We start from the raw sequence: 23461 nt of genomic DNA, 5'->3' as shown, positions 1-23461 counted from the left end.
AGAAAGAAAAAAAGAAAAAAATTAGCTGAGCATGGTGGCAGGCACCTGTAATCCCACTTACTCAGGAGGCTGAGGCAGGGAGAATTGCTTGAACCCAGAAGGCGGAGGTTGCAGTGAGCTGAGATTATGCCATTGCACTCCAGCCTGGGAGACAGAGCGAGATTCCATCTCAAAAACAAAATAATAAAAAATAATAAAATAATCATGCAGATACTAAGGTCCTCTTAAATTTTGTTTCGCACTTTAAGAAAAAATAAGGTTCACAGACATTCTTTGACCACAGAATGTTGGATTGCTTCTCTGCTATGTGGCATAGCTTTGATATCAGGTCCAGGACTGCTAAGTGAAAGAAAAGAAATTTCTGGTATGTTTGGAGCCTATGATTTCATCCCTCCTCTTACTTCAGCAGAACATCTGATCTATGCATCCTCGCAGATGGAGCTGCTCACCTTTGCCAGCTCAGTTCTTCCCATCCTAAGCTTCCCTGAGCCAGTACCACTTAAGCATGTTATAAAATGTCAAAAGCCGTCGGCTGGGCACAGTGGCTCATGCCTGTAATCTCAGCATTTTGGAGGCCGATTTGGGTGGATCACCAGCTTAGAAGTTCAAGACCAGGTTGATCAACATGGTGAAACTCCATCTCTACTAAAAATACAAAAATGAGCTAGGCATGGTGGTGCGTGCCTGTAATCCCAGCTACTCAGGAAGCTGAAGCAGGAGAACTGCTTGAACCGAGGAGGTGGAGGCAGTGAGCATAGATTGTGCCATTGCACTCCAGCCTGGGCGACAGAGCAAGATTCTGTCTCAAAAAAAAAACAAAAAACAAAAAACAAAAAACGAAAAACAAAAACAAAAAAACAAAAACACGAATGTCAAAGGCCATTCATGGTCTTTATGGTATCCACAAATGTGTTCAAATTCTTGACACTCCCTTCAGAAGAGAGAATCTAATTCCCCTCCCCTGGAGTATGGCTGGACTTAAATTATTTTGCATCTAATGAATGAAATAATGAAATGAAGGTGTGTGACTTTGATAGTGTCCCATGAAAGACACTATGGCCTCCTCCTTGGTCTCTCCTGAAGCACTCACTTTGGGGAAGCCAGCTGCCATGTCATGAGAACACTTAAGCAGCCCTGTAGAGCGATCCATGTGGTGAGGAACTGAGGCCTCCAGTCAACAGCCATGGGAGGGAGCCACCCAGGAGGTAGAGTCTCCAGCTCCACTCAAGCCTTCAAATGACTGCAGCCCACTTGGCAGCTTCGCTGTGGCCTTATGGGAGAGCCTGAGCAAAAACAACCCAGCTAAGCTGCTCCTGCATTCCCTCAAAAACCATGTAAGATAATAAATGTTGGTTGTTTGAAGTGGCTACGTTTTGAGTGTAAGTTGTTACACAGCAATAGATAGCAAATACGGTACTGTTTTCAATAGAGCTTGTCTTTATTTTGGAGTTAAGCTTTTAAAATTTTATTAAAAGTTCTTTTCATTATTTTGGAATATGTGTTTACCTGCATTTAATATGTAAATGGAGTAGATGTTATAAAATGTTCAGTTAAATTAAATTCCACCTTCTTTTTTAGCTTCTGATTTTAACAAAGAAATTATTTTTCTCATCTACTGAGGTACCAGAAACAATGAGGGCACTGTAAAGCCTCAAAGAGTCTAAGAGAACTCTAGGGTTAGGGGTGGGGAGTGGCTAGATTACGTCTCGAGATGTTTTCCGCATTTAAAATCATTTAACACAAACAAAAAAGAGGGCATTTTAATATTGTACTTTAAAAATACGACAAATAAGTAGTTTTTATTTTGAATAGAAGTAAATGCAGGAGGAACAATCTTGTCAGAGCCAAGATTGAGTTTTTTAAAAATCATCAGTGAAACTTGCTAACAGTTGGCTTTGAAAAGAGAAGAGTAATACACTTTTGCCATTTTGTTTACGGTCCCTGTCCATAAAATTTTCACATATGTATGATAATACGTTTCTTCCAGAATCTTTCTATCATCATATGCTCAATGCCTAGACACCACAGGCACATAAAATACGTTGAATGACTGAAACTGGCTTAAAGGAAAACTGAAGCAACTTATACTCTCCTAGAGGATTAAAAGTGTGAATCACATCATATGATTAATGCTTTTAATTTTAAAAACGCATACAGTATATCCTATGGGTCTGATACTATTCTAAATGCTTAACACAGAATCATCCTAATAATATTATCATCCTCCCCTTCTTTTTCTTTTTTTTTCTTTTTAATTGTAGAGATGGGATCTCTCTATTTTGCTCAGGCTGGTCTTGAACTCCTGGACTCAAGCAATCCTCCCACCGTGGCCTCCCAAAGTGTTGGGATTACAGGTGTGAGCCTTCATGCCCAGCTGATCATCCCATCTTCTAGTTGAAAGCCTAAAGTACAGAGAGGTTATGTAACTCACCCAAGGATCTGCAAGTATTGAAGTGGTAAAGTCAGAATCTGAAGATCTATTCTGGCTTCAGAGCTGACTCCTGACCTCTACACTCTGCCACTCCCCTACCAAGGCAGCTCCTTAAATGATCCTACCTAATGTCACACCCAGGCAGTTCTCAAGACAGGAGGAGGTGGAAGTAGTGGGAGCCCGGCAAAAACGGGGAGAACTGTGACTGCTCTGCAGTGTTTTTGGGAATTGTGTTTATCCACCAGTTTCTCTCACTAGACCGCCAATTTCACACTCTGCCAACTGTCCAATTATTCATGTTCACGTGGAGCTAAGTGGGTTCTTCTCCAGCTGCACACCTTTCTTTCTCAACATAATTAATGAGGCTCATCAAAACCCTAGAAAACAAGCCTGGCGCACCAGCCACTCTTATTGACATGTTAATAGGGGGTCAGGTGCTCCTGACCTCATCACAGGATGTTTATATGGCCCCAGGGCTGCTCACAAATGTTATATGTTGACCATAGGGTGTCAGGAACAAGGGCCTTCCTTTCCCAATAAAGCAGATGCACTATACACAAATGGCCATGGAAATCTCTCAAGGCAGTGAGCCACATAGGTGAAGTCTAACAGCATGGGCACAAAGCTGTCTGGGTTGGCTTATCCCAGGCAGAGGACTCCCTGGCCAGGTGGAGGGCCCTGGGAAGCACTAATTCATTCCATTCAGTGAAGGATTACAGAGTTTTTAAAAGGCAGCATAAAGAAGACGCTCACAAATAGAAAAAAAAATCATCTCTGGTTTTGCCTATTACTTTTCTGACCACAGAGCTGATTTTTGTTGTTGTTTTAACTTGTGCTGTTGAACATAGTAGCCACTAGCCACATGTGGCTGTTAAGCACTTGAAATGTGGCTGGTTGAGACAGGGCTGTGCTGTAAGCATAAAAGGCACACAAGGTTTCAAACACTTGGTATGAAAAAAAAGTATGTAAAATATGCCATTAGTAATCTTTATATTGATGACATGTTAACATAATCATATTTTAAATATATTGGGTTAAATAAAAATATATTAAGATTAATGTTACCAGCCGCTTTTAACCTTTTGTAACATGGCCAATAGAAATTTAAAAGTCAGCTGGCCACGGTGGCTCACGCCTGTAATCCCAGCTCTTTGGGAGGATGAGATGGGTGGATCATGATGTCAGGAGATTGAGACCATCCTGGCCAACGTGGCAAAACCCCGTCTCTACTAAAAATAAAAAAATTAGCTAGGTGTGGTGGTGCATGTCTGTAATCCCAGCTACTTGGAAGGCTGAGGCAGGAGAATCGCTTGAACTTGGGAGTCAGAGGTTGCAGTGAGTCGAGATTGTGCCACTGCACTCCAGCCTGGGCAACAGAGCGAGACTCTGTCTCAAAAAAGAAAGAAAGAAAGAAAGAAATTTAAAAATCACATGGTTTGCACTGGTGGCTTGCATTCTATTTTGATTGAACAGTGCTGCTCTAGGGTTTGGAGCCTCTAAACCTGTCACTTCTTTGAGAGGCATGCAAGGGACAAGTGTGTTTCCAAGTCTTGTCTCTGGGCGTTCTCTTACTAATGGGTGACCATTAGTAAGTTTCATTAGTGTGGCAGAGAAACTAGCGCTCTCTACCACGAAGGCTGCAATACACTCAGATGCGAATCGTCTCATATTTCAGGGCCTTCAGTCATCCTTCTATTTGCAGGCTTTATGGTACAGGCTCTGCCTGGCCCCAGCAAGAGCACACGGTGGCACTCTGTGGCATACGTAACTCATTCTTATCATACTGATCTAAACGCTGGCTCTCGTGTGTAGTGGCTTTTAGGGAATGATCATGTGGACCCAGGCTGCCACTGATGGCTGTGCACTTTGTGCATGGCACAACAGTGTCCAGCAGAGGGTACACAAGGGGTTGCCATCACACCAGGGGTGCCTGCGGGCTGGGGCTGCAGTTCGCCTAGTCAGAGGCGTTGCCTGAAGTGGACTGCACTCTACACCCGAGGCAATCTCTTTTCTTGCACCCCTGACTAACTTCCACATGGCACTGAAAGCGCTCCTAGCCTAAGCAAGCCCATGAAAACATTCTTTGTATGAATTGGCCAGAGCCCAGTGCAGAAAAGCAGCCCAAATAAACTCCCAAACAGCTCGGATGTAAGAAGAGCAATTAGAGAATACAGGTATGTTTATAAAACCTCCTCTAGGAAATCATGATATTAATAAACAGGAGTTATTAGTTTGGATGCAATTTGGGGTCACTGTTTACTGCTTACTAAATAAAAATGTATAATAGGTAAATTGCATAATCTTCTGTATCATGTTAACTAATCATGACAATGTATTGGAAATCTAACTAACATGAAAGATATTTTGATTTTCTATGTGCTAGATCAGCTGCAAACCATTTGTTGTCATAAAGAGGATGAATTCCATAGACCCTTGCCCAGGAACCAAAATATAATAGAGTATCTTTGCATAGGAAAGCAGTGTTTTTTTTTCCTCCAAAGAGTATTATAGCCTCTACAAGAGCCCAGAGTTGTATGAATAGTTAAGAACGATGACATAATATACTTTAAAGCTTGGAACTCTTTAAAGTGTGCTCCATAAGACTATCTTTAGAAAGGGCTTCTCTTCAAATATTTGCTAAGATATGATGAAGTAAATCTTCATAATAAAAATATTAAGTAAAAGGAACATATGATAGTCTGTTATTACTCTAAATAATAAAAACAACCACTCTCATAGTGATATCAATTTACTGAAAAATAAACACCTGTAAAAACAAAAAGGCCAACTATAAAACACAGAGTAGCTATTTGTGGCTCAATGTAGCACAAACTTTTTACAAAATAGCCATGAGCTTGCTTCACACCTTTTGCAGAGTGTGGGAAAAGCAGTACCTCAGAAAACAGGAAATATAAATGAGCAGAATAAGATAAATAATAGCAAAGTAAATTACAAGTGTTTAAATTGCTTTTAAATATACTGTATATAAGATTTGATGTTTACATGTATATATGATGTGATCACCATCCTTCAGAAACTGTTATACTATCCTAATATTTAACCTTATGGTCATAAATATTTGATTCATTTCCCTTTTATCTTGTCATATATTCAAGCACCAAGTTCTGTTACTTCTTCCTTCTAAATGCCACTGTGCCCATTGTTCCTTAAATTTTAACTCCTGTGTCCAGATAGACGTTCTTACTGTCTCACACTTGAAATAGTAGAAAGTTCTCTAAATGTTCTACCATTCAAATTTCACCTTGCTACTCCCCACCCAAACCCCTCCCTCCAGCCTAGCTATAATCCAAGTTGGTCACTGAAGGAATGCTGCTTTGCCACCAGCAGAATGTCTTCCTACCTACCCTCCATCCCTCCAACTCCTACTCATTCTTGATCGATCTCAAAGCTCAGTTGCCCTTTGGAGGCTGCTCCTGTCTTCTCCAGGCTGCACTGACCCTTGTTTCTTGCTGCCGGGGATCCTGAATGTAGAGTTTAGTAAGGTAGCACTTTCTACTCACTCCCGTGTATTGTCCTTCTCTCCCTGACCAGACTGCACATTGCTGGACACTCTAGATTACACTGTTTTGATATCTTGCTTTGATCCACAATATCAAGACTTTTAGGAGTGCATATACACAGGGAGGATATGATTGGCCATTTTACAATTTTCTATACCTGTGTCAGATCCTTAGGCTAGTAGGCTCGTGTTGGGAAAAAATAAAGCTGGGCCCACTCTCCCACCTGTGGGTGCACTGGGCAGGGGCCTAGGGTGTAGCAGAATGCACCTTGAAAGGAAGGGAATCTAAGGCTCTGGAAATGGAATGAAGTTGGGCATCTGGCTGAGGTAACGTCTCCCCAGAGCTCAGGAGCACCTGGGAAAGTTGCCTGGATGCCGTCCTTGATGCAACCAAGTGTCAGAACATGGAACACAGGGTTGTGGCCTACCCATGTGCCTGATGGCAGTCTGCTCTGAGGAGAACAACCACAGAGCCCTATATAAGCCTTGTGTTGCCTTTATTGTGTGTAGTATCAATGCCTTTGCAGTCTGTCTTTCTATAGATCTTAAGGTAAGCAGCCCGGCACTGTACGGCTATGCCCTTAAATCATGAGACCAAAAAACGAATAACAAACCCTCCCTTGGAGAGATGGAGAAAAATCCCACCCTTTACCACACTGGGAGTGGGGAGGAGGGAGCACTGGAGGATGGACTACTTCATCCTATGAAGAGAATCAATAGGACAATAAATGCCATATTTAAACATATGCAAATATTTAGCAATGACATAAACACAGGCTGCATGAACTGCAGTCTCAGTGTTATCTTATGTACTATTGCTCTATTAGAAAATGGTGGCCGGGTGCGGTGGCTCACACCTGAAATCCCAGCACTCTCGGAGGCTGGGGCAGATGGATTGCCTGAGCTCAGAAGTTCACGACCAGCCTGGGCAACATGGTGAAACTCCGTCTCTACTAAAATACAAAAAATTAGCCAGGCGTGGCGGTGTGCGCCTGTAGTCCCAGCTACTCGGGAGGCTGAGGCAGGAGAATTGCTTGAACCCAGGTAACCGAGGTTGCAGTGAGCCAAGATCACGCCACGGCACTCCAGCCTGGAGACAGAGTGAGACCTCGTCTCAAAAAACAAAAACTTTCTTCCAGAATTCTATTAGAAAGCTCATTCCTTTCCTAAAATGTTTCCTTTTCTGCTGCTTTCTCTTACCCTCATCTTTCTAAAACTCTGATTGAATGTCAATTTTGAAAATATGCCAGAAGTATGGAAATAAGGTATTTTAGCCATTTATGATCTGGATTTTGGGGCCCTTCTGCTTGTTGGTTGCCCCTCAGCTGGGAAGGCTTGGATTTAGTCAGTGAGGAGTGTTTTGTCCATATTCCACCTTGCACCATTGGGCATGTTCTAAGCGAATCACCCTGTAACAAAGTACCACATTTGACAAGCCCCATGTAAGCACACAGAGCAACTGATTACCTGAGTGGCCAGGTACTACTAGTTTAGTCAGAGTCATGGAACCTAAATTGTTTTAAAAGTCCTTGAAGTAAGTCAGTATCGCAAGATTCTGAAAACTCATCAATAGTTACACAATCACAAAATCTTTTTCCAAAATAGCATGATGATCATGGTGACACTGTTGTCTTTTTCAATATGTGTATTTGACATATGTAAATTTTGTGTTAAGACAGCACTTTTGGTTTTGTGAAACCCACTCTATTGAAGCCAAAAGTACTAGAAACAATAATGTAAATTCTGCTGTAAAATATAAATTTTAATATCAGACAATATTCAATATTCAACAGAAAGGTGTTGAAAGTCACTGAAGGAACCTCTGGTAGAATGAACACCCACATTTACCTCAGCTTCCTCCAATGCTCTAGTACAATCACAATAAAGGAATAAAAATGACACAAACATTTAAGAACAAAGAAGATGGGAGATGGCAATAGAACTCAGGGATGTCAACAAAATTTTAGAAGATGAAAATCAGCTGGCTGAGCAGTAAACGACTTAGCAGCTTAGAGAAAGCTGAATCTAATCCTGCAGTAGAAGAAGCCAAAAATCAAGCAAGATAATTCAAGCTAAGCACACTATGAAGACTTAGGAATCAGAGGCACCTCTGAATGCCAGGGTAGATTGGGGTGCAAAAAGGAAAACTGGCTGCAATCCTGTATAATTAAGAAGTGGACCAAATACCCTCCCCCGGACAAGAAGAAGGAGGGCGGATTACTCTGCAGAGATGAAACCACGAGACTCTGGAATCCTGGATCCCAGGCCTAGCCAGAGCGGGTTGAGGAGCCACAAGAAAACAGGGAGATTAAGTGAAAGTCTACATAGCACTTAGTAAGATGCCCCACAGCATCACCACCATTTCTTACCTCCCTACCCTTACTCAGCTCCAGAAAGACAGCATCCAAGTTTACAACCCTCAACCACGAGATGGAAGGCTTTCCTGTCTGGCTTAAGGGAAAACAATCCACAAACATTGACCCAGTGAAATGGGCAGGTTCTAAGGAATCACCCTGTAATGAAGCACCGCATTTGACAAGCCCCATCTAAGCACACAGAGCAATTAATTAGCTTTATTGTGCCTCTCTCTTAAACACATATTTAAGAAAAGCTTCTTTTATGAAAGAAAGAAAAACAAACATATGCAAAAATATGTTTAGGAGAAACAGAGACAAAGCAGGAAGCACAGGAAAGCTTAATTTAATTTTATGTATTTATTTATTTTTTGAAAGGAGTCTCACTCTGTTGCCCAGACTGCAGTGCAGTGGTGTGATCTCTGCTCACTGCAACCTCTCCCTCCGGGTTCAAGCGATTCTCCTGCCTCAGCCTTCCAAGTAGCTGTGACTACAGACATACACGACCACACTCGGCTAATTTTTGTATTTTTAGTAGAGACAAGATTTCATCATGTTGGCCAGGATGGTCTCAACTCAAGTGATCCGCCCACCTCTCCTTCTCAAAGTTCCGGGATTACAGGCATGAGCCACCGCTCCTGGCCTGGAAAGCTTCATTTTAAAATGATAATTGACAGCCCTGGATTGAAAAAGATAAATCAGAGACAAGAAGGAGCCTATGGAAATAAAAAATTTGATAAATAAAATGAAATATTTAACATTAGGGTTGGAAGATGAAGTTAAGGAAATCTCAGAGCATAGAGCAAAAGGACCAAAACGTGAAAAATAAAAAAGATGTGAAAATCAGAACAATCCAAGAGGTTTAATACATAACAAACAGAAGCTCCAAAGTTAAAAAAGGAGAAAAAAAGAGAGAAATTACCAAAGAAATAATCTTAAGAACATCCAAGATCTTAAGGGCACACAATTCCAATTTTTTTTTTTTTAAGTGCATAGTACTAGATACAGTGAATGAAAAAGAGCTACACCAAGGTGTATCATTATGAAATTTCAGGGATAAAGAAGATTTAAAATGTTATCGGAGTGAAAAAACAGGTTACACACATAGGGTGTGGAATCCAAATGGCCCTGGAATTAATAGTAGGAAAGTTAGAGGACCATGAAGAAATGCCTTTAACATTCTGATTGAGTGTGTTTTCTAAACTATAATTCTAGGCTGGGCACAGTGGCTCATGTCTCTAATCCCAGCATTTTGGCAGGTGGAGGCGGGTGGATCACCTGAGGTCAGGTGTTTGAGACCAGCCTGGCCAACATGGTAAAACCTGTTTTTACTAAAAATACGAAAGAAGGCAGGTGAAGTGGCTCATGCCTGTAATCCCAGTACTTTGGGAGGCCGAGGCGGGCAGATAGTGAGGTCAGGTGTTGAAGATCAGCCTGACGAACGTGGTGAAACCCCAACTCGACTAAAAATATAAAAATTAGCCAAGCGTGTTGACATGCACCTGTAGTCCCAGCTACTCAGGAGACTGAGGCAGAAGAATTGCTTGAACCCGGGAGGCAGAGGTTGCAGTGAGCCAAGATTGCGCCACTGCACTCCAGCCTGGGTGTAATATTTGTATATATTTCTTGTAAGCATATATTATTTTAAAGTGTGAATTAAAAGTCTTCCATTGGCCAGGTGCAGTGGTTCACGCCTGTAATCCCAGCACTTTGGGAGGCCAAGGTGGGCGGATCATGAGGTCAAGAGATCGAGACTATCCTGGCCAACATGGTGCAACCCCGTCTCTGCTAAAAATACAAAAATTAGCTGGGTGTGGTGGCATGCACCTGTAGCCCCAGCTACTCGGGAGGCTGAGGCAGAGAATTTCTTGAACCCAGGAGGCGGAGGTGGCGGTGAGCCCAGTGTGCCACTGCACTCCACCCTGGGTAACACACAAACAAGCCAAAAAAAAAAAAAAAAAAATCAAAAACCTGTAATTCTACATCAGGTAAACTATTAATCAAATATAAGGATAAAGACTTTCTCAAAAATTGCTTCCATAGAAACAATCTCCCATTTACCCTTTTGTAAGAAACTCTGAGGACTTCCGCCAGTTTGAGGGAATAACTCAAGAAAGAGGTGGGATCAAGAAAACAGATGACGCAACACAGAAGGGTGGTGAAACGTTCCAAGAACAATGGTGAAAGACAATTGCAAGACTTCCATTAAGCAGCAGACCAAGAAAACTGCAGGACAGAAGCGGACAGAAGCAACAGGGCAGAGAACTTTGAGAGAGAAGGAGAGAAGGCGGGAGGGAGAGAGGGAAAAGGAGATCAAATATAAGAACAACTGTATTATTTGATGGGTTTGATCACACTGAATGTTTTACAGGATCCGAAAAATTTAAGCATGGATCGAAGGTACGTGCAGAGACAATAAGCACCCCCGCCCCCCATCCCCAGTCCAAAAGGGCAATCATAAATTCCAAGGAAAACAAAAAGCTATACAAGGAAGGAACAGAATCATAGTATACTACATGGCTGAACTGTGAAGCACTATGCAAAAATTAGTCATGTGAACATGGACTACCTTTTTAAAATCATAATTTGTAATATAGCTAGTGACACTGAGAGGATGGGAGAAAGAAAAAGAGAGACCGTGAGTGGGGTTGTGTATGCTTGTGAGGAGGCAGTGTAAGTAGCTGAATACCCCCATCTTCTACAGAATTGAATTCGAAACTTGAGAAACGCAATTTATGGAGATAAATGAAAAGACAGCCTACTGAAGGGAAGTGGTTGCCTTTGGCAAGCAGAAACTAAGAATGGCATGTGTGAAGCAGGGGACGACTGTTTCTCATCAAAAGCCCCATAGCAGTATTTGACTTTCTGAACTATGCGTGTGTATTACTTGGATAAGGTAAACAATATATATATCGAAGAAACCGAACAAAGGGCTTCTAGGTTCTTAAAGTTAAGGAAAATGTATCTTCCAAGAGATTTCCATGATGGCTATGAATATTGCAGCTCTGTTCTTTCTCTGTAGATTTTATGACTAAAAAGCTTATAATAATATACCACACAGAGCATTCCACAAATTCTGGTAAAATAAAATTGAAAAGGAAAAACACTAAAATATGAGCACGTGTACTCATTATAATGCACACCGCCACACGTGGAAAACATACGTGTAAAGAATAAAGTAGTAGAGTCATCTATGATGTATCTAGTCCTGTGATTGCAAGTATGAAAAGCTAGCATCACAGTTTGGAAATGATTTGCTTTCTGCTGTTCCCCACAGGAATTATTCTTGGGCTCTAGGCTGGCCTGTGGCCGTCCTTGACCAGCAAGCAGTCTCTGCTTTTGGTTTCCTTCTTTCATAGCTGCTTCATTGTTTTTTGTTTGTCAGACACAGGGATTGCAGTTGCCTTCCCAGCAATGTCTCTGTTGTTCTGCTGGTTCAAGATAACCACCTCCTATCAAAGGATTCTTTCTAGACTTGCCTTTTCAGCTCTTCTATTTGATCTCAAAAGCGGCTCTGTGTTATTTGTGCTAATGCTTTCTCCGTTGGAGCTGATCATCAACTGTAATCATATTTTTGACCCAAACTTTGATAATCGCCATCAAATGATTTACTGAACTTCCTTATGTTTAAGACACAGTGCTAAAAATCAGCTAAAGTGTGTGTGTAAGAGAGAAAGAGAGGAGAGAAAGAGATCTGGCCCTTAAGAAACAACAGAATCAGGAAGAAAAAAACCAACAGGAATGACCAAAGTAGTTCTATTACATAACAAAAACACATATTAAAAAATTGGAGAACATATATTATATATTTCAAATAGCTAGAAGTGAGGATTTGAAATGTTCCCATTGAATAGAAATAATAAATACTCAGGCTCGTGTGGTGGCTCACACTTGTAATCCCGGCACTATGGGAGGCTAAGGCAGGAAGATCGCTTGAGTTCAGGAGTTGGAGACTAGCCAGGCCAACATAGTGAGACCTTGTCTCTACTGAAAACTAAAAAAAAAAAAAAAAAAAAAATTAGCCAGGTATGGTGGTGCGTGCCTGTGGTCACAGCTCTTTGGGGTATGAGATGGTGGGAGGATGGCTTGAGCCCAGGTGTTCAAAGCTGCACTGAGCTATGATAATGCCACTATGCTCCAGTCTGGGCAACAAAGCCAGAACCTGTCTCAGAAAAAGAAAAAAATAAAAAATAAATACAATGATGGATACCTTAGATATCCTGACTTGACTGTTACATATTCTGAGCCTGTAACATAATATCACATGCACCCCATAAATACGTATAAATATTATGTATTAATTTTTTAAAAGTGAAACTGGTAAGAAGAAAATTAGAGACAATCCGGTTTAGTCCATGATGAATAGAAGTTCTAGAAGGTTAAAAAAAAAAAAGTAAAATGAATAAAGAAATAATATTAAAACATATCTCAGAGAAGATTCAAAAACTTATAATAGTAAAAAATATTATTGACACTTTCATTGTCACTAATTTAGCTAAAGTTTTATAGGAATTAGAACATGGTAAAGGGGTGAGGAGAGAGACTGGAAAAGAGACTGAGTGTGGGAGACAGGTTTTAGGACTACTCACTAAAGCAGAAATTCACAACTGATATATGGCAGTGCATAGCTAATAATGACATTGCCTCAATCCAAGTGGCAAATCAATTCAACTCAGAATTAAAAAAAAAAAAAAGAATTAGAGAAGAATAAACTTTTTTTAAATAGGGAGTTTCCCTTTCTTAAAAAAGTATTTTCCCAGATGGTAGAATTAATACTCATGTATGATAGAAAGTTCAGAAAATTCAGTTAAATACAAAGAGAAAAACAATAATCACTCATCATTTTTCCACCCAGAAAGAAATATCATTCCTAATATTTTAGTTATTCAGTATTTTTCCATACGTATTAAAAGTTACAATTTGGACTGTAATATATACACTGTTTTGTGATCTATTTTATTCATATTATAAGCATTTTCATATGATTAGTCATTCATTAATATCATGAATGTCATGTACATTATTTTTCCGAAATGCTTATTTTGGATCAAATATTTTCACTATCATAAATAACACCATGAGCATACTGTTTGTTCAATCACCTGACGAAAAAGAAAAATATGTAAATTTTGAGGAATGGAATTACCAGATAGAACACATTCAAAACTTTGAAATATTTTTTGTTTCTATTTTTGTTTCCTTCTTTTTTGAAATATCCAGGGAGTGCATTTCTATTCATTTCTGAGAGAGATAGTATTTTATACGAGTGCTCCAAATAAGTAAACATCTGTAGAAGACAATTTTCTTGAAATAAATGTGCGTAAAAGGGTTTGCTGCTCAAATCATTCATTAAAACGAAGTGTTGATCATGGTCGTTGCGATCAACAAAGAATAAAGAGTATTTTCTCTAGCAAGAGCAGAAAACGAAACTGAACTAAACCTACATATAATTATATTTTATACCGCACCTGTAATTCGTGTTAGTGTTTGTGGAATGGGCCCAAATACAATGTAATGAACTATTCTGAAAGCTATGTAAATACTGCTTCACAATCAGATAAAAACATGAAATAAATGGCATGTTTGCAGAAAGATATTCACATGTTTATATATGTATTTTAAAACTCGTTTCAAACAGTGGTGAGTTAATATTTTATTAAAAAGCATGCTTTTACCTGATGAGTTTTTGAGAGGTTAAGAAGTGATTATTCTAATAAGGCCTCACAAAGGAATATTCCGTCCACCCTGAAAATACCACGTGAGATGGAAGAAGAGAGGAGGAGCATACAGATTTAACCCAGAACGCCATCACTTCGCTTCTTCACCTGGCTGAGTTCTTTCAAAACATGACCTCTGCAGCTACCAGCGTCAGTGACTCATAGTTAGGCAAGCATAAGGACCTGAAAGAAGTCCCCTTAAAATTCATATTCCTGCAAAGACAGGAACTTTGTCCCAAGTTAGCACATTTCAAAAGACATAGTGGAGGTGAGGGTGGGTGCATCATTGCACCCACATGTCTGCAGAGCCTGTGAACTAAAATTAATTATTCATCTCTGGTGTGGCTTGAAGGAAATGCTTTACTGTAGCTAGTGTAAAAATAGCGAATGTAGAAGCACATTTATATTAACAACAGACCGTTCTGACAGCTTGTGATCTCATAAACCTTCTGACACGCGTGGGCTACCACAAACATCCATGTATATTGCCTATATTTTTGCCTGCTTCAGAACTTAATCTGGAAGTGTATAAAAGGCTGTATTTCCCCAATGGCATATATGCTTAATGCAACCAAGATAATGCATCAAAGTTCACATTTCAATATTTTTCTACCAGCTACTGATTGCAGTCGATGTAAACGAAGTTGTACTTTTATTTATCCAGACAGAATCTTAAGAGCTGGCTGGCATGTGCAGACAAGAAGCCACTGTGAGGTTTGAGGGTTGTAAGACTGAGAAGGACAAGAATGAAGCCACAGAGCTCAGGCCTGTCTCTGCAGGCCAGTACCAACTCCAGCCCTGCAGCTCCATCAAGCTTGGGGTTTCGGGGGTGGGGTGGGGCACTCCAGGAGCTACAAGATGCAAACAACCAAGTGAGGCAAGATCCGCCTGTGTTATTTCCCAGTGCTTCTAAAGCGCCCAATTGTGGACACATATCTGAGCACTAGTTAGAACCTGTTTAGACATGAGGGCCTCTAAAGCAAAGACTTTTCTGCAAATTCTCCAAGTAAAATGCCTATGTCTGCATCTGGGAAGAACTGAGGCCCAGCACAGAAATTGGCAGTAAGAGGATCTCTCTTGAATTCATCCATGTGGGGCAGGTGGAGTTGCTCTAATGGGCATTTCCTGACTCTCTCCTTCAGGGTAGAAAAAGTGTTCCGTTCGAGGAGCTTTGACTGTTTGCCACTGGTCAGGATGAAGAGAGTGAAACGCTTGTCAATGACTATTCGCTTCCCAACGGGTTGCTGCTCATTTTTTACCATGCACACTGAGTGCTCGATTTCCCATGAAGGAGGACAGTGGGAAAGTGGAGACTTTATTTTAATACAGCACTAAGATATATTCACCGTCAAATTTTCCAGAAATAGAGCTGAATGAATTGAGAGGTTTCATTGCACTCCCAAGTACGAGGATTGAACCAGCTTCTAACTGTTGCTAGTCTAGCAGCAAGTGTTTAAACATTATAAAGGCCTACAAAAATCTACCCTCCACTTCATTGTGAAAATACAGAAAGCTCTCCTATGTTTGAACATCCAGAAGCCAAATTTCCCATAATTCATAATTCAGTAAGACATAAGACAACTGAAGGCTGCTCAGGACGTTTTAAAACTATTGCAGATAGCCCTGAATGTCCCCCAATTCCTACCACCCAGAGCCTAGGATTCCATGAGCTGGAAGAGAAGCCATGAGGTAGTGCCAGGTTTGGTGGGGTGACTTCTGTAGCCTCCCTCTCTTGGAGTGAGAGTTTTATGTAATTCTTATCTGCGGTTGGGAATAAAAGAAATTTGATGATTCCTAGGCACTGAAATACAAAAAAGTTTATCATGCCACCCTTTTCCATCTCTTAGGAGAAATGGAAAAAGAACGCTCCAAACCTGGTCACTGCCTGCGGATGTGTAAAGAGGTTTTCTGCAGGCAATCAGACCCCACTACAGCGGAAGCTTGCGGAGCGTCGCACATTGACAGTCTGAAATGTACCACCAGAACTGCTAGAAGTGTGTGTCTCAGTTTCACACTTACCTGACCATGGGATGGAAGTGCAGCATAAGCCATGGGCTGATTCATCACTCCTTTGTGCTTCATGAGAAGCATGCGTTTCTGGTCTTCGCTCAGGTGTGCCCTGGGGGCCTGGAGCTGTGGAGGTGGCGGCGGCTGTTGCTGCTGCTGCTGCTGCTGCTGCTGTTGCTGCTGCTGCTGTTGCTGCTGTTGTTGCTGGATGTACGGCATCAAGGGGTTTTTGTTGGGATTGGCCATTGGCGGTGTCATCCTCTGACTCAAGTCTGCATTGAAATGGGTCAGGGGTTTAGTGTTGCCGTAAGTTAGAATATTGTGCTGTTTGTTTAAGGAGTTTGCACCCAAGTTATTTGGCTGCTGATTGATCATAGTCATGTGGTTCTGAGGGAGGTAGTTATTCATTGTTGTCTTCTGCAGGTTGTTTGCCATTGGAGGCACTATAGGGTTTTGGTTGTTAAAGGCTTGGGGGTACATCATTGGGCTATTTGGTTTTTCTGCAGTAAAAGCTGCTCCATATGGACTAGAGGGAGGGCCTAAGGGAGACCAGTTTGAAGTCTGACTTGAGTGCTGCTGCTGCTGCTGCTGCTGCTGCTGCTGCTGCTGCTGTTGCTGCTGCTGCTGCTTCTGTTGCATGAGTTTGGCCCTTTGTTGCTGCTGTGCAGCCATCTGTTTGAGCTGTTCTGCTGGAGACATGTCGGAGCTGGGCACAGCCACAGGCCCTGGCGCTGAACCGGCCACTGTCACTGCTGCCGGATTCAGGAGATAACCATTTCCAGGCCGAGGTGGAGCCTGGCCTGGAGTGTGGGTTTGGTTTGGAGTTTGAGGGGACTGGACAGCACAGTTTGCTGGTGAGCTGGCGGGGTTCGCAGCTGCGGGAGTGCTGGCAACAGAAGGTAAACTCGTGGCCGTGGAGACAGTAGAAAAGGGAGGACCAGAAGAAGAAGGCCTCGCCTGGGGAGATCCCATGGAGACATGTGCGAAGGGAGAGTGAGAGGGGTCGCTCTTCACGCTCGCGCTCTCCTGGGAGAGAGGGGTCTCCGTTGCTGGCTGCGAGAATTCTGGCTCCTTCTTTTCTTCAAAGTCTTCGTTGAACAGGTCCTGTATGTCATCCTCAGGAACCGTGTTGGCCAATTCATCTATTAATTCTTGCCACTCCTGATCATTCAGATTAATGTCTGAGAACAACTTGTTCTGATTGGAAAGAGATGTTTCTGATGTGTCTATGCAAGTAGGGTCATCGAGAGGTTCTTGTTTGAGGTCTTTGCTCTGCAAGATGGTGAAGCTATCCTCCAGGTCACTGCAACCATTGACAGGAAGTTTGATCTCAGGGAGTCTCCCATTCTTACTTAGATCTTCTAGAAGCCCAGGAGTGTGAGTTCCACTGTTCTGCAAGGGCAAAGAAGGCTTCAGGTCAAGTTGGTGAAGAGGAGAAGCTGAAGGCAGTGGCATGTTATTGGGCAAATTGTTGATGGCTTCCATCCCTGCGGAAATGTCCTTTCGAATTCGTTTGCTAGTTGGAGAAAAATTCCCATCACAAGCACCATTCTGCTGGTCTCCATTAAGTGGTGATCGAGCTCCTTCCAACTTCCTTTTCACAGTCTCTTGTAGCTGGAAAAGAAACAGGAAAGAGGATGACTAAGCCTCCAAGTCATATTTTACTCTTTAAGGACTGTGATGTGCATTGCTATGAACTAACTTTTAAGTGGTTTACGACACACAGGAAAGAAGTCATACTTACAATTTCAAAATCAGGCAACACTAACACTGCAATTCAAATTCTCTGGGAAAAGGTTTTATCTAAAAGTAGAGCTCACAGGGCTAAGAGATTGAAAACAAAAGATTGAAGGGTGGGAAACAAAAGAAAATAAATGCTTAAAGGCAATACTCCTGTCAACAGGGAAGAAAAATCTGTTATTTTCTTTCTTTTTTTGTTTTTAAAATGGAGTCTTGCTCTGTTGCCCAGGCTAGAGTGCAGTGGTGTTATTTTGGCTCACTGTGACCTCTGCCTCCCAGGTTCAAGCAATTCCCCTGCTTTAGCCTCCAGAGTAGCTAGGATTACAGACACATGCCATCATGCCTGGCTCATTTTTGTATTTTTAGTAGAGACAGGGTGTTATCATGTTGGCTAGGCTGGTCTTGAACTCCTGGCCTCAAGTGATCAACCTGCCTCAGCCTTCCTAAGTGCCGGGATTACAGGTGTGAGCCACCATGAATGCTAGATATGAGACTTGGACCAAAATGTAACATACTTGAGAAAGACGTTAGTAATGATCCTAAATTCTTGTCTCAACTTAAATGAGAACACCAAGGAATTAAATCAACATTTTAAAAAATGCTAAAAGAAAAACTTCTAAGAATATGGAACTTAACACATGTACTAAATAGCATAGAATTGAAAATTAATGTTTAATGCAATCACAAACTTCCTTTAAGTTCTTATGTGACCTCACATTTCAGGACCTTTTGATACAGTGGCTCACTCTTTTCTAAAAGCACGTTTCCACCGATTTCCACATTACCCTCTTCTCAATTTCCTCCTTTCTCTCCACCAGCTCTTTCTCAATCATTTATGTAGTCTTTCGTTTTCTTAAAGGATGGGATTCTTCAGTGTTTTGTCTTAAGCTGTTTTTCTCCTTCTGCTCACTCTACATTCTTGCTTAGGCAATTTCATCAATTACAACAGCTATCTTCTCTAGGCTGACACCCCTAATAGATGCTTATCTTTCCAGGCTCACAAAACTGGGCAACGTACATTGTTTTGGGGCCGTCAGCCTAGAGAAGATAGTTGAAGCAGGCTCACTGGATTTAGTGCTCAGCTCCACTCAATCCAATGTTCTTCTACTGAATATTTCATGGACATCTAAAACTCAACATGTCTCAACACTGAGCTTATTATCTTTGTTACCCAAACAAAATCCTCATCAGTGTTCCCCATCTCAGTATCTATCCATTTATCCAAGCCAGACACTTGAGCATTTTTCTAGAAACCTCCCACATCAGCAATCACCAAGTCCTATGGATTCCACCTCCAAAATATAACTCTAATGTGCCCCTCACCTCCTTCCTCTGTTACTGTCACTATCCTTGGCTAGGATACCACTATCTCTTACTAGAGTGTTGCAGCCATCTTCTAACTGGTCGTTTGTGCTTTGCCTCCATTCATTTGCTCTTTTGTCTATGTTGGGTTTTGTGGTGTTGTTTTTGTTTTTGAGCCACAGTCTTGCTCTGTTGTCAGGCTGTAGTGCAGTGGTGCAATTTCAGCCACTGCAACCTCTGCCTTCCAAGTTCAAGTGATTTTCCTGCCTCAGCCTCCGGAGTAGCTGGGACTACAGGCATGCGCCACTATGCCCAGCTAATGTTTCCATTTTTAGTAGAGACGGAGTTTCACCATGTTGGTCAGGATGGTCTTGATCTCTTGACCTTGTGATCCGCCCGCCTCAGCCTCCTAAAGTGCTGGGATTACAGATGTGAGCCACCATGCTTGGCCCTTACCTATGTTTGTATTCACTGTTTTGTGCTCCCTTAATCTACTCTTCATAATTCCATCTTTTCCAAAAGATAGACTGCCTTTCTTGTCTATAACTCTGCAATGACTTCCACTGTCTTTAGGTTAAAGTCCAAACTGACTGTTGTCAAAACCTCCTGCCTCTCCTCATCTTTCCAGGCTCACCTTTTTGCCTCTCTATTCAGCATCTCCTCCCCTCTTCTCCCTTACTGTACATTTTCCATCAACTCCCTTGAAACTCTTTCAGTTCCTTAAAGGTGCTGATATTCTGGTTTCTCTTCAGAGCCTAGAATTCTTTCCTCTTTAAGGTGCTGAGCCTCCTTCTGCCTCCAGGGCCTTGTCCATGCTGTTTTGTTTTCCTGGAACATCCACCCCATCCCTCTTTTCTTCCCCTGGTTAATAGCTGCTTTTTTTTTTCAGGTCAGATCTTAGATTTCACTTACTCTAGGAAATCTTCTCTTATACATTCCCCACCCCAGCGACGTTAGGTGCCTTCCTTGACTGACTATACTAGGTTGGATGTCCTGAAATAGGTCTTTCCAAGCAGTCTGTACTTCACTGCCATAGCTTTTATCATACTTTGGGGCAGTTGCTTAAGTGTCTGTGTGGTGAGCTCCAAGAAGGTTGGAACTGTGGCTGACGTGCTTACTGTGTATCCACAGGGTTGTACCCAGTCGTCACATTCACAGCAGTGGTCAATAAACAATTGCAAACTGAATGACCATCCTCTTGTCTAATTCTCAGGAGCTAAGAGAAGAGTTTGAATCTAAGCAGGAGGCAGCCCCATTGACCACAGGAATGCCTGATTTCAGACTACATTGCTGGTCATGGGAGTGATAGATCGCTTATCCTAAAGAGCGTTATCCACTTAACTGGACTCATTTTAGAAGTCCAGTTAAGAAAAGTCTTGCTAACTCTATGGACTTACCAATTACAAACCTAACTCATCTGTCTGCTGCTTTCCTTTCTCCCAGAAAGGGCCAGGGACGGGGCTGTGGTGGAAGAGCTTGGGGCCTAGATGCTTGCTGAGTGACAGAGCGGCGACTGGGCTGGGTTAAAAGGGGTTTCAGTAACTTTACACAGTTGCAGGTGGAAGGCAGGATGACAGGGTAGGAGAGAGAAGGCACAGTAGTCTTTCCACTCGGGTACTCTCTTATTCTTGGCAAGGTGCTGTGTAGTACAGAACCAAGGCAAGAGAGGAGCAGGATTCCCTCTGCCCCCGACACCTGGACACTCACCTGTGAACCTGCCAGGCTCCAGAGAGCCCCAAGGATAACAAAACCACAGTGGAGAGGTGCTAAATTTCCAGAAATGTCTTTTTACTGCTAGGTGCTACTTTCTTAAGTGGATGATTATATTTGAAGAGTAAACAGCGTAGAAAGGGTCTTTGAGTAAAAATCCAGTCTAACCCTTGTTCCCAAATCTTGTATTTTTCATCGCAGCATCAAACACAGCCCATAGTCGCTGGGTAGAGGCCCTCGAACTGCTGAACACAAGGCTCTTCCTAACTGAGATGCATGGGAATTTGACTGAAAAAAAAAATACTGGCTCAACTCATCGTATTACACAGAAACTGCTAGAAAATGATATGATTTATTGGACAAAGCAAGAAACCATGGTTTCGATCAGAAGTATGAAAGATACTTGAACGTAACTCCAAACATAGAATGGTGAAATATCACAGCGTCAGGGCCTAAAGGAAACGAGGCTTCGGGCTTTTGGCATCTCCTGGAGTGATGTTAACCTTCAAAACATAAAGATTTGTCTTAACAATGAACTGATTCAATTTTAGAATGTCCAAGTCCATGACTCTGTTCCAGTTCATGTAATGAATGGAGCAGGACAGAGAAGTAAACGAAGCTGCTCTGTTTGTTTCTCTGTAAAATGGTGATGGTCAAAACCATAGAGCCGGGCAGGTCTGGCTGGGACCCCAAGTTTCACCTCTTACTGGCTGAGTGGGCAGCTGGGTGAGGCATTACAGTAACAATTACAGAGAAAGCAGCACTGGCTCTGGAGTTAGAATGCTTGAGTTCAAATCCAAGATCCCTACTTAAGAGCGAATACATGTCAGTGTTGCCTGGTACTTAAGAAATGTTAGCTATGATACCTTTCATTAGAATATAAGCTACAGGAAGGCAGGGATTCTTCCATTTTGTTTACTACTGGGTTTCCAGTAGCTCAGAGTAGATAATAAATACATGTTTAATAAATGAATCCTGGAAAACTTATGTAGCCTCTCCTAAGCCTTGGTTTCCTTATCTGCAAAGTGGGTCAATAATACCGACCTCATAGAGTTACCATGAGTCAGAGGTTAAATGAAATCACGTAGAAAGCACTTAGCCTCACACCTTATACCCAGTAAACACCCACTAAGGCTTAGCTTTACCATTTTCATAATTCAGTGATACAAATAGTTACAACTGCAACTGAGAAGGAATGCTTCCTGGATCTTCAAAACACAAATAGGTAGAACATTTCTGGTCTCTAGCCAGCAAAACCCTAATGTTTCCCAAGCATCCGGTGTAGCTTTTTTAATATGAACAACAAAATCAAATTTGCAATTCAAGCCCAAGTCCAAGTGCTAATGCATTCATGTCCTAGATTGCAGTACAGGAGAGGCTAGATCGCTGAGGTTCGAATCAAATGCATTTTCAGCATGCCACCTGATTGGAGCCTGTGGGTGTTTCCTTTCCTCCAGGACCTAAAGTTCTCCATCACACGCTCCTTAAACCCAAATCTTGATTTATATGTTTCATGTAACTGGAATTTTGGAATGTAAGAAAGACACGATTGAAGATGCTGTGCTATGATATATGTTTTGTTATGTCCAAAATAGCAGAGCAATCTTAGCATCCCTTCTGTCTGCCTCATCATCCTTTGTTATATGGAAAGGTGGTCTGGGAGTCTAATTCTCTCTATGTTCCTCATGGGAGACAGAGGGAAGTGGGGAGGGAGACACAGAACCAGCCATGTGGATGAGAAGGCTGATTCACAAGCTCTCTGCTCAGAGAACATAGGAATGGCTGGCTGCACACAGAGAAATGTCCTCATGACCCTGTCCCCAGGACTCAGGGCAGAGTCTCATTCCAAATAGCCTTATCTTGGGAAGTCCCTTGCCTTTCTGCCTGGCAAAAGTCCAAAGCCTTTTAGTATGACTGCGCCCTTGTGGAAGAATCACAGAAACTCTTTCCTGAGCATCAGCCTCCTTGCTCTTGTATTACTATTATTACATATAAATGTTTTCTCCCATTAAGTGAAGCTGTGGTGCCAGGAGCTGAAATATGCTGTTCATCCAATGCCTATGACAATATGGGCTGCTATCATGTGTCAATTACTCTGAAGGAAACAATTCCTCTTCCATAATGGCTTCAGTGCAAGTCCCTCATTTTACAGTGTTGCTTGATGGCTTGTGTTTCTGTGAAACTGGTGTGTGTGTGTGTGTGTGTGTGTGTGTGTGTGTGTGTGTGTGGTGAGAGGGTGAGAGAGAGAGAGAGAGAGGGACAGTGAAACTGACAGACAGAGAGACAGAATGGGGAGTGGGATGTTTGTGCATTATGTCCAAACCAGTAGTAATAAGAATAACTGTGCCTTTGGAATTACAAAGAACTTCCTCACAGAATCGTATTTTATCCTCACCGCAAACCTGTGTGGTAGCCCATGTGCTGGCCAGATGGTTCTACAGGGAAAGGGGCAGTGTTTTGGAGGAGATGTAGTGGGTGAGGATGCATGACACCCACAGCAAGGAGGAGCATGGTAAGGTTACCAGGCCTCTGCTGACATAGGGGCCCCCATTCCTAGCAGATCCTTGAGGTGTTCCATGGGCCAGAGTGTCCATGACAAAGAGGTCTTTTATTCCGTTAGACATTTAGCAGTGCTAGCAAGTCAAAGAAACTCTTATTGCCCTGTCCCTGATTTTGCATG

The 23461-nt window shown here is 42.0% G+C and overlaps 1 protein-coding gene across 2 annotated transcripts in view; it reads right to left on the bottom strand.

The window, feature by feature from the left end:
- The window catches only part of MAML3 (mastermind like transcriptional coactivator 3), a 455573-nt gene that overhangs the window by 167657 nt on the left and 264455 nt on the right, over window positions 1-23461 (bottom strand). For both annotated transcript variants that reach the window (XM_003928030.4, XM_074396897.1), the window contains exon 2: window positions 16042-17643. In XM_003928030.4, coding sequence (XP_003928079.3) covers window positions 16042-17643 — 1602 coding nt within the window. The remainder of the gene's footprint in view (window positions 1-16041; window positions 17644-23461) is intronic.

This window comes from Saimiri boliviensis, chromosome 3 (assembly GCF_048565385.1).
Source record: "Saimiri boliviensis isolate mSaiBol1 chromosome 3, mSaiBol1.pri, whole genome shotgun sequence".
Classification (NCBI taxonomy): Eukaryota; Metazoa; Chordata; class Mammalia; order Primates; family Cebidae; genus Saimiri; species Saimiri boliviensis.
Note: the sequence above shows the minus strand (reverse complement) of the source record. Positions and strands in the feature narration are given on the sequence as shown.